Source organism: Nicotiana tomentosiformis, chromosome 8 (assembly GCF_000390325.3).
Source record: "Nicotiana tomentosiformis chromosome 8, ASM39032v3, whole genome shotgun sequence".
NCBI lineage: Eukaryota > Viridiplantae > Streptophyta > Magnoliopsida > Solanales > Solanaceae > Nicotiana > Nicotiana tomentosiformis.
In genome coordinates, this window is record NC_090819.1 from 24189778 (window position 1) to 24202288 (window position 12511).

Consider the following 12511-nt stretch of genomic DNA (forward strand, 5'->3'; position numbering starts at 1 on the left):
AAGTAAATACGCAACTCATAACCTATGGAACAACGAATTTACAGCAAGGAATCCTACAGTTAGAGACTGAATACAAGATCAAGAAAGTAGGTAATTCAACTAAGCATGTTGCACAAGTTACAAGTAAGAGTTAAGACACGTAGGCATGCGATATTAGGCTAAACATTATGACTACATAGGCTAGAGCAACTCGGTTAAGGAATTAAAAGAAAACTACTCAGCAAGAATCGGATTTTTCAATATTTAACCCGAGTACACACTCGTCACCTGGCTTACATGGCCTTCACGTATTGCAAATATCATAACAGTACCAAAACCTAAGGAGAGGTTCCCTCACACAAGGTTAGACAAGTCACTTACCTCAAACCAAGCTTAATCAGTTGATAAGAATTCCTTTCCCTCGACTTTCCGACTCCGAACGATCCAAATCTTACCTAAAGCAATTACATACTATAAATACAACTAGAAGAAATTAATTTAAATAATGAAACTACGACTTTAGCAAGAATTGAAAAATTGCGCCAAAGGTTGACATGGGCCCACGTCTCGGAATCGGGTAAAAGTCACAAAATACGAACATTCATTCGATATCGAGTTCACCCATACCAAAATTTCTCAAATCCGATACAAAATTCTCGAGCAAAACCTCAAAATTCGGCCCAAGGACTTTTCCACCTTTTTCACAAATTTCTCAACCCAAATCCTTAATTAAATGAAGAATAAATGATATCTTAGTGGAGATTAATAAAAAACAAGTCAAGAATACTTACCCAAATGCTTCCTCAATCCGAGCTCTATATCTCAAAATATGAAGACAATGGCAAACCCTCGATTTTAAACCATTCTGCCCAGCACTTCCGCTTTTGCGGTCCAAAATCCGCTTTTGCGGTGAAATCTCCACATCTACAGAGCTCACTTAAACTCCTAGATATCGCACCTCCGCACATCCATCTGCATCTGCGGACACGCTTTTGTGCCCACTCATCCGCTTCTGCGGAAACCTTGGCCACCTCAGTTCCCTCACTCTCCACTTCTCCGATCATCCTTCCGCAAAAGCGGCTCTGATTCTGCGGCCTTCATGTGGCATCTGCGACCACAGACCGCCCCTTCAGTTCCGCTTCTACGCTTTGCCTCACGCTTCTACGGACCCGCACCTGCGGTCAAACTTGCGCAGGTGTGGTTGCACTAGAACTGATACACTTCAGCCATTCTAATCTTCAACTTGATCAATTAATCATCTGAAACCACCCCGAGCCCCCGGGACCTCAATCAAACCTACCAACAAGTCCTAAAATACAATACGAACTAAGTCGAGCCTTCAAATCATATCAAACAATGCTAAAATCACGAATCTCACTCCAATTCAATCTTAATGAACTTTAGAACTCCTAACTTCTACATCCGACGTCGAAACCTATCAAATTAAGTCCGATTGACCTTAATTTTTGCACACAAGTCATAATTGACATTACAGACCTACTCCAACTTCCGGAATCGGAGTCCGACCATGATATCAAAAAGTCCTCCCCTGGTTAAACTTTCCAAAAATCATTCAATTTTCCAATTTTCGCCAATTGACGCCGAAATGACCTACGGACCTCCAAATAAACATCCGAACACGCTCCTAAGACCAAAATCACCCTACAAAGCAATTAGAACCATCGAAACTCCATTCCGGAGTCGTCTTCATACAATTCAAACTATGGTCAATTCCTAGAACTTAAACTCCCAATTTAGGGACTATGTGCCCCATTTCACTTCGAAACCAAAAACCCAAACCTCCTGGCGAGTCACATAACCACATAATGAAATAGAGGGATAAATAAATAGGGGTTCGGGGCTAATACTCTCAAAATGACCGGCCGGGTCATTACATCAACGACTCATCTTCTTCATCTATGAGACGGTACAAAGGAGAAACCGAAGGCTCTACGGCCGAAGTCTCCGTGGCTAAAGAAGGAACAGATACCAGAGCAGCAACAGGAGGGACTGAGGAGTAAGCAGAATCAGATGCGGTCATGGAAGGTGCGAGAGCCGAAGTCGCAGCAGCTTTCCTATTATAGAACACGAGTGCGGGAGCTCTAGACCTCCTTGAAGATCCCCTGGTCGAAGCTGAGAAGAATACGAGGAGAGAGGAAAGTCAGCAAAAATGAACAAAAGAAAAAGAAACCCAAGATGCCAATAATAAGAGGAACTTACCAGTCGAGAGGGGAGCAGGTCCAAACATCTTCAGAAAAATCGACCACTCGTGAATCCTTGCAATATGAGGAAGAAGTCGACTAAACCAATCAAAAATGTCAGGACGTAAAGTCAAAACCCTTGGTCGGGCACAAAAAAATCAAGTATCTATAGGGAGATCAAATACTTACGAGTATAATTCCAAGTCTCGGGGAAACCGTCGACATTGGCCACCACGTCTTCGGTCTTGGCGAAAAAGAAATTGAACCAGAATTGGCGGTTGGCCTTGTCATCCATCTTTACCACCAAACATTTACCCCCTCGATGGCGAAGGTTTACCATCGTCCCCTATAAAATCTATGGGCGAAGTGATATATCAAATGTCGAAGCGTCAGTTCGACCCCGGCCAGCTCGACAAATTTGGGGAGCATACAGATAAGTTTGTAAACATATGGTACGAGCTGAACTGGGCAAACGCTATAATAATGGCTGAATTCCTCTGCCAGTGGAAGAAGAGGAAGAGTGTAGCCAACTTGGAATGGGTAGGCATAAAAGGCGCAGTACCCAGGACAGTGAGTCGTCACAGCATCCCACCCCGCCGGAATCAACTCAACATGATTGGGAATATTGAATTTAGCCCTGAGCTCTTCCAATTCTTTCACTGTCATCATTGACCGGAAAGCCTCAGGTTCGGCGTCAGGGGACTTGGTGAAATTAGACCGGGAATCGGGGTTGCGTGGAATTATCTCTTCCACCAACGGGAAGCCTCCATCGTCAGCGGTGGCCGGAACACCCTCCTCATGGGAACGATACGCCACTGCCAAGGGGAGACATAACTACCCTCACCGGACTCAGAAGGTATGTTAGACATCATTTTCGATAAGAGAATGAGGTTTCGAAAGAAAAAGAGCAAAGGACAGGATAAGCCTCAGAAATAGAAGAAAATGAGTGATTTGCAAAGTGAATCAAGCAAGCTGGTGATAGCGGAGAAGAAGGAATTTGAAAAGTTCCAAAATCAAAAAAGCTTCTCCTATTTATAAGTTTGGAAGGCACCAGAATCGAAACCATATGAAACATAATTAGCACGAAACTCTAACCGACAAAGCCAACAAGAACTCCACCTGAATCGATGCAATGCATCGGGAAACGACGTCATTATGATGCACGGGGACATGACGTCACTTCTATTCATGGCCTAGATAACTCCAAATACTCTCCCGGACAATTTTATAAATTCAAAATATGCGGATCACAAAATCCACGTAGTCCCATCTCCACAACCACGACCCCTACCAACTATGCACGACATTGTCCGCTCATCGACTTCGTATGGGGGCACGACCTCAATAAGCAGAGGGACTAATTGTATGGGTCAAAATCCGCCCTTATAGTATTTGAGGCAAGATAATACTAAAAAAAAAATTCTCGAATCGTCGTTAGTTGAGATGGGCCAAGAAGCAGCAAAGTCCTTAGCTGAAGTGGCGACATGAGTTGTAGTCGAGATGTCGACGAGAGTCGTAGTCGAGATGACAACAAGGGTCGAGGTTGAATATCGTTGATGAGAGTTGTAACGACTAGTTTGTCAGGATAGGGTATTAAAAAAGAATATTCTAATGGATATTCTCTACACTTTTACTATTAGGATTTCTAGTGGATATTCTCTACACTTGTACTATTAGGGTTTCTTAGGAACATGTCCCATATATATAGAAAAAAGAGATAATTATAATGGCATGCGATATTCATTTGTAAAAAAATACTTTGACAAAAAGATTCTCTCTCTCTTACTAAGATATAAACACGACTTTTTCACTAAGATTTTTGTCTATATTATTTCATACTTTTCCATCAGATCCGAGAATAACTCGAACATTCAAGGATTTGTCTGTCACTCATCATTGTGAGGAGGAACAACCATCTAGTTCATCCTTTATTGGGTGAATCATTCCTCCTATTTATTTAAATACCATTTATTATTATTCATTGTTATTAAATGCTACATTATTGCTTATATTTTTTGGAATAGTTATTGTAAATTGTTATCACTATTCGACCAAATTTACCTGACGTTTATTGCCCCTCGGAAGTTACATCTAGAAATATTATTATTAATTAAGTTTAACTCATAATCACATAAATTTATATATTTGAACGAAGAGTCATATTTTTGTTGAAACACTAACTTCATAATGAGACAAGTTTATCAATAAACAACTCAAATGGTTGGCGTTTCACGTGAAATAAAGCATGGTTAGCACAATTTTTGTCCGACAAGTGAAGAAGGAATTGAAGGTACCCTAAATGCTCCTGCAAAAGTTGTCTTATTAATTATTGTATACTTTTCGCCAAATAAGTTTAAGCAAGATATTTATGTGAATAGAAATGGGAAACATACAGGAACAAAGCCACTCTCGCATATAATTTATGACTTGGTGTTTACTCAAAAGGCGAGCTAAGCATTTGAAGCTTAAGAATTCAGAATTCTAGGTCTTTTTAAGTTATTTGGTTAATAATCTATACATATTCAATAAATTTCTTAAGATAAATATATATCATTTGAATTAAAACTATTGAATTCGATTGACCGAACATGTTAACAGTTATCTAAACTCTAACTCTGTCACATGTGTTTATCCCTCATGACCAATTAGCAACTGCTTAGTCCTTCATAGTAATAGTATCAGTTTGCTCATTACTCCGAAATTAGAGTGCTAACAATAACCGCATATGATCTTGCTAAATTCTTGTATTTAAAAGAAAAAAAGATTTAACTTATAAACATTTATACTCTAAAGAATTTTTATGTTTTAACATATTGTAGCAATAAGTTCCTTTAATTTAACGGTCACCTATTTTATGAACGCGTATTTTATGTGACTTGATAGTATAAGTATTTTTATGTTACTAGTATATCACTACCTTTCTTTGATCTTCCTTCTCGGGCAGGGAAGGAAACGATAATGGACCACATATGATAGTCGTGGGTGATTCGAGGATCTTACGTGGCAAAGCAAATCCTTCTATTGTGTAGTTTTCTCTCCCCATTCATCATGACCTTTTCAAGGAGAAGAAAGATATGCAGGTTGCTTGCGGCTTTTAAAAGGATCTTTCCTTTCTTCTCTTACCTACTGCTCAATACCCTCTGCACCTTGGAAAACAACCCTCAGGCTATAGTGGTAGAAAAATTCTTATTCAACGCTCTCTACACATTCTAATTTTAGAATAGATGAATACGGCATCATTATCTCTTCACAAAAGCTAGCTTCTCTATTCTTCAAATGTTAGTCTTGAGTTCATTCTTAATAATAAGATAACCAAAACAACATAAAGGAGACTGACATATACATATGACTTCTTTCTTTATCTCTTCAACAAGGTTAACAAATATTGCATGCATTAGGATTCTCTTCCATGTTGTGGTGAACTTGGTAATATGTGTGCATTGGAGGATAATATGGCCTATAAGCAGCTTGCAGATAAGGTTGTGGTTGTGGCAAAAGTATCCTCTGTGGATGTGGCTGTGGTTGTGGTTTCTTCTCTTCTTCCTTTTTGGGTTCTTCTTTCTTTTCTTCTTCTTTTTTAGTCTCTTCTTTTTTTGCTTTCTCTTTGGGTGATTCCTCTTTCTTTGCTTCCTCTTTAGGTGCTTCTTCTTTGGGTGGCTCTTCTTTCTTTGGTTCCTCTTTAGGTGGCTCCTCCTCTTTCTTGATTTCTTCCTTTTTAGGTTCTTTTTTTGTTTCTTTTTTCTTTTCTGGTTCTTTGACTGGTCCTACTATAAGTATTTCTGCCCACCAAAATTTACGCAATTTGCTCACTACACTCACTGGATCAACTGCCCCAATGATGGTTAATTTCTTACCTTTCATATCCATCGATATCTCATCAATTCCTGTAAAAACTCAACACCAAATTCATTAGGTTAATCTCCCCATCCCCCACTCCAAGTCGGCATATACAAATCTTTGACTTGAACTATGTATATATATAAAAATGAATTTTTTAAAAATAATATGATTTTCTTTCCTTTTTAAATTTGTTCGACAAAGAATTGCATTATTTTAAATCTGAATCCTAAAACCCTACGAGCCAACGGCTATCAAAGGAAGACAATTGTAGCTACGAAGTGTTTGTTTAGCCCCTTTGCAGTTCTTAGATCACTCCGGAGCAAAGGCACATGGTCTTAGTAATGAAGTTTACTTCAATTTATGAACCAAAACATTCGAAATTGTACCCAATTTAAGATACTAGTAAAGGGACTATTTTTATTTTTTTTGTTTTCCACCCCATTTTCGATTCATTCGTATTCGGATCAGAGAAATCTAACTTTGAGAATAAAGGTCATATACCAAAGATGACTCTATACTCCAAACATCTTATTAAGAATAAAATAATACTTACTATTCAACCACAACTTTTCATGTAATTTTTTATAACATCTTTTGCACTTCTTTTATAGCTCCGTAGCAACAGCACATGGTTTTTTTGGTTGCTTTCTTAGTACTCTAATGTAACTAAAATGCTCAAAAAATCCATTACCGTTCTGTATTTAGGCTAGGCAAAGTGACACTATTAGTTAAACTGTTTTAGTGGGGAACAGCTTAGAAGGACAGTGGACCCATTTGACGTGGCGCCATGCTGGAATCAACTTAGAAAAGTTTACTCCTTTTCATAATCAGTACAAACTAGAAATCAATTGCCATAGTTAAAAACCTCGTGCATTATATTATGGTCATTACCACTCCATTCACCATTTCACCTAACCTTTTACCAGCAACCCAATATTATCAACTAAAGAAATTATTCAACTTTACTTATCTTTTTTCTTCTTCCTAATCAGTGCAAACTAGAAATCAATTGCAAGCAACGGTAAAAAAAACCTCGTGCATTATCTACTTACCAAACTAGAAATAGGATCTTTAATCTTAACAACAACAACAACAACAACAACCAGTATAATCCCACTATTGGGGTCTGAGGATGGTAGTTTGTACGCAGATCTTATCTCTACCCTGAGGTAGAGAGGCTGTTTCCGATAGACCCTCGGCTCCTTCCCCCAAGAAATCCCTACCTTGCTCTTGGGTGACTCGAATTCACAACCTCTTGGTTGGAAGTGGAGGGTGCTCACCACTAGTCTTAACGGTTAAAACTTAAAGTAAAAATACATGTTACTAAACCATAGGTAAATGATAAATTTGTATAAGAAAGACACATGTCTTGCGTTCAATAATTTGATTGAAATACCGGGTGCGGATAAATTTTACCTACTCGATTATGTCAAAAGAAAAAACAGGTTTTGGGATACAAGATTTAACGCTTCCAACTTTCGATGCAAATTTAAATTTTTAAATTTAAAGAAGTATGAGAAAACACAAATTTTTATAGTTAAAATAATTTAAGATGTATTTGGAGAAAATTTTTTAACTCCCTAACTATTAACGAAAAACAGGGAGTATCATCTTTTATCCCGAAATCTTGATTAGTAAACAAGAACAACAACAACAAAACCCAGTGAAAAATGAAAATTCAGAAGATAAAATTCTTAAAACCTGAAAGAACAGAGACTGTCTTCAAGGCCTTTCGCTTTTCTCTGGCATCTTCTAAATCCACTTTGATCAGGATAAGTTTCTGGAGAAATAAGAGATCAAAAAGAAAAATTTAGAAAGTAAAGATGAAAATCAGTACCCACCAGTGTACAGAATAAAAGAATTTAATTAACAAAAGATAAAGAATATCTAAATCCATGTAGAATTCAATGCAAAAGATGGCACCCTGAATATTAATTGTATTCCGAAAATAGAACAAGAAAGATATGTCAGGGTCCTCCAAAAGTGATATATAATTTTGAGGATGCGAGACACAAATACAACACCATTTTGGAGAGTCCGCGCAACATTCATTATTTGTATAAAGAAAAATGATGATCAAAGAGGAATAAAGAATCAAACCTTCATCTTACAGAGAGAATGGAATCTGAAGAAAAAGCTACAAAGAGAAATTAAAGGAAGAAGAAGAAGAAGAAATGAGGTGTCAGTAATAATGAGAAAGAGACACTGAATATATGCAGTAGATTGTAGTTCGCTAAATGGTTACTAAGAGTGGTTTTGAAGGGAGAATTATAACAGAATAACAACAACAATTTCCGAATCAAAACAAAAAAATGCAGAATAAGAGAGAGAAAAAGAAAATGGTTGCAACTTGGAAGATTGTAATGTTGGGGAAATAAAAGGAGTAAAACCTCTCCTGCATATTGTATTTATATCAAATCATATTAATTTATTATATTTAAGTAAATAATTAATATAATAATATGTATTGATTAATTATGAGAATAGTTTGTACTTAATAATAACAATCTATATTATTATAAAAGCATGAATACAATGTCGATTTACAAAAATAACCTTATAATATTAAGCATAATAAATCACAATAAAAGGACATAACCGAATTCTAGATACTAACCTTATAATCCTATTAGTTTTATGACATATACCACACGTTAGTAATCCTACATGATAACCTTTAGGAGTCCTATTAGTATAATTACTTTCAGGCATAGACATATAATATTACATGTTAGCATGCTAACATAATACCTTTAGGAACACGTTAGGTTTTCTTTTAGTATAATCACTTTCGGGATAGAGATATATTTTTAGTCATGTAATCCTATTACTTTTAGGATATACTTTTTAAAAAATTCTATTACTAATTTAATTTAAAAATGTATTATAATGTCATATTACTAATTTAATTTGAAAATGTATTATAATGTCCTATTACTAATTTAATTTGAGAATGTATTATATTGTTCAAATCCATTTAGAAAAAGGAAAGCATATATTGTTATAAAAGTATGAATACAATATTGATAGACCGAAATAGCCCTAAAACATTAAACAGAAGAACTCATACGGAAATGCCATAACTATAATAACCTATTTTTGGACTACAATACCTTCTATGTTCATTTTTTTAATATTTAAGATTTTAACATTAATAAAATTTTGTCTACTAAATTATTATTAAAAATATATAGGAAGATTTAATAAAATTAATTTCATTAGAATCCTCTGTAGTTGCAATACATTACCACTCCATAATGTCCAATACCAAGAAAAAATAAAAGTAATGTTAAATAGAATTCATAAAGCGTTGAAATTGAGAGAAAAAATATCCCCACGATAATATATTTTTATATCTATATTTGAATTATTTTCCTACTCAAATAAAAAATATTTATCAATTTTTCGTGTAATATTGAAAATATACCCAATTATTAAACAAAAACTAAGAAAATAAAAATATGTGAGAAAGAGAAAGAAATATGGCTGGTAAGAGTCAATACCAGTAATGATTCTGCGAGCATAAAGATCTAAAATTGAAATGTCACATCGATCTTTTTATTCTTTGAAAATAAAATCTACGGTGGATAAAATTATAATTAAGATAAATATTCAAAACAAGAGATGAACTAATATTAAGATCTGAATCAACATAAAATAAATTATTTTTTATGTTAAAATCAAATATATAAATTTTCAATTAATTGTTTTACAAGAGAATCCAATTTAATTATTTTTTAGCATCAAATGAGTAAAATTATTAATTTACAAGCTAAAAAAAATCTTAGGGTACATAAATTTATTCCATAAAAAGAGCGATAGATATTAAAAAAAATTAGAACACAAAGTAAAGAAAGTTAGTATAGTAATAAAAATCAAAATGCTATACAAGTGTTTGAAGAAGCATAATCAAAGCTAAATCCTGAACAAGAACAAGCTTTCAAGATTATATTATAAAGAGTCGACTCTGGTATAGCGAGATTATGCTTTGTAGATGCCTCCGGCGGAATCGAAATAATATTTTTATCATACATGACTTGCAAATGTCAGATAAAGAAGCATGATATTATTAGCAATAATAACAAGTGGTGTACCAGCAATAATTTTATTATGAGGCCACTCACTTTAGATTTGATATATATCTTCAAATAACTGAAATAACCATCATAAATATATCAAAGTAGAGCAATAATGCTAAATTTATAAGGAAATCAAAATTGATAATATGGGATGAAGAGTTATGGCTTAGTGTCAAACGATCGAAACAATTGCCCAGAGTTCTAAAGATTTCAATGAACCGTTTGGTGAAAAATTAATGGTTTGGGAGATGATTTATGTCAAGTACTACCAGTAGTTCCAAAAACGACGAAAGTAGAGACTAGAAAAGCTAGCTTGCCAAAATTATAATTATGACTTCAAATGAAAAAGATTCAACTGATAAGAAATATAAAGTAAGAACAGATCTAGTATTCAATGACTTCTTTATTCGTGTCGGAAACGAAAAAGAGTATCCAATAAAGATGCTTTGGTTCTTCTAGAATATTTGGTTACCAACTCCAACGGAAATAGTAGTGCCTTTTGTAAAAGAAATATTTTCATCATTAGATTAAAACACAATTTGTAAATTGTATGATAGAAATTAAAAAGCTATCTTCGCTAGCAGAAATGAATATGTTGATCAACTAAATAAAAGGTTGATAGCAAATTTTATGGTATAAACAAAATATTTTTCAGTTTTTGACTCATCCGAAGATGATACCAATAATTACTGCCAAAGAGAATACTTAAATACTTTAATACCAAATGATCTTCTACCATACAAGTTTGTTGTCAAGTTTATTATTACTTACGTTCACTGTATATGTAATAGACTAAGTTAAATTGATATTCTATTGTATATAGGTTAATTTTGAAAAAAAATATGCCCGTCATCCTATTGAAAAACTTAGATCCACCGAATAGTTAATGTAATCACACACATACAGTATATACAAGTTTTGACAATAACATCATACATGCAAAAATTATGATACTAGTCAATGTGCTTCTAAGTATATTTTTATCCCTAAATTAAACTTTCATCTTCCGAAACTAAAGAATATCTCTTTAAATTTGTGTGAAAATAATGTTCAGTATGTTTATGTTTTGCAATTATAATAAATAAAATACAAGGACAAACATCCTAAATATTGGACTATATTTACCGCAATAAGTTTTCTTGCACGAATAACTATATGTTGCACTTTCAAGAGGGATATCAATACCGATAACAAGAGTTTTGGTTATGGCAAAGCAACCAAAGCATTAGAAGAAAACATACACAAAAAAAAATATCGTCTACAAAGAATTGTTCGGTAAGATACCATCACATTAAATACTTTTAAACTGTAATACATAATTATCTTACTAACATGACTAAATTAATTATTTGTGTAAGTTTTAATGATGTTCTCTCATTTTGAATTCACGTATTATATTAATATTTTTCAGCATTTAGATGATTGTTATATTATTATACATCAAATTTCTTTCATTAATTAATTTTGTTGTTCGTTTATATAAATAAATGTTTAAATCATCACGTGTCATTATTAATGTGCAACGCACGTTTATAGATACTAGTGCATATAAAAATACATACTGAATCAATATAAATATTGAGTACGGATAAGAAAATTTCTGATAATTAATGGCAGGATATGAGGTTATAGGATTCATAGTACACTGATAGAGACGGATCTAGAATTTTTATAATATAGGTGCATCACTCAAGAAAGTGAGGAAAAAAAAGTATCAAATGGGAATTGATAGCTATTTCTCTAAATAAATAACTCAGTGTTCAAACAAGTGCATCATTTAGCTTTTTTGGAGCACCGATGCCATCAGATACTATTAAATCAATTATAAAAAATATGTATATAAAATACATAATTTCACGGAAAGATTATGGGCTCACGTGCCTTATACACTGACGAAAGGTGACAGCAGGGAGATCTTAAAACCAGCAGTTGCAAAGTGTATAAAGAAGTTCTGCTTTTCGATGTGGGCGGTGATTAAGGCCAATATGTCTATTCACCAATTTTATTCATTGTATTGGTATAATTATAAAACTGTTTTTTTATCATATTAAAATAATTAAATCATGAATGAGTCGCCCAAAAAATATAACGAGAGCACTTTGTTACTCAGTAAAAGATACTTTTAATATGGTACTCAATTACTTCGGACTTTTTCATTATTAAATTGTAATCAAAATAAAAATGAACCTATCATAAAATATTTTGACGCAATAATTTAAACAAAAGACAATTAAAGAAAAAGAATTAATTGAAACAAAAAAGTCGACTACAATGTAGATGCCATGTAATTCTTGAATTTGATGTGAAATTTACACAATGCTAAGGTGCTAACATATCATTATTTGATTTTTAACACCTAATTAGTTACTTTAATATCGATTTTATAATATTTTATTAATATATTATTAATAT

General features: G+C 33.8%; 1 protein-coding gene across 2 annotated transcripts; it reads right to left on the bottom strand.

The window, feature by feature from the left end:
* Positions 1–5419: 5419 nt before the first annotated feature.
* On the bottom strand, positions 5420–8383 carry LOC104086230 (heavy metal-associated isoprenylated plant protein 39-like). 2 transcript variants are annotated; one of them, XM_009590440.4, is made up of 3 exons: positions 8121–8383; positions 7722–7800; positions 5420–6064 (listed from the first exon to the last, which is right to left on the bottom strand). In XM_009590440.4, exons 1-3 carry the CDS (start codon positions 8124–8126, stop codon positions 5556–5558), a joined length of 594 nt encoding a protein of 197 aa, XP_009588735.1. In that variant the 5' UTR covers positions 8127–8383; the 3' UTR covers positions 5420–5555. The 2 variants fall into 2 exon arrangements, with proteins under 2 accessions (XP_009588735.1, XP_018622805.1); XM_018767289.3 differs by lacking the exon at positions 8121–8383 and adding an exon at positions 7944–7979.
* Positions 8384–12511: the final 4128 nt, after the last annotated feature.

What these genes read in the sequence shown, in the direction of transcription:
- LOC104086230 (XM_009590440.4), bottom strand. An exon ending in GACAGTCTCTGTTCTTTCAG is followed by an intron (nt 6,065 to 7,721) that starts GTTTTAAGAATT and finishes GAGTTTTTACAG; the next exon opens with GAATTGATGAGATATCGATG.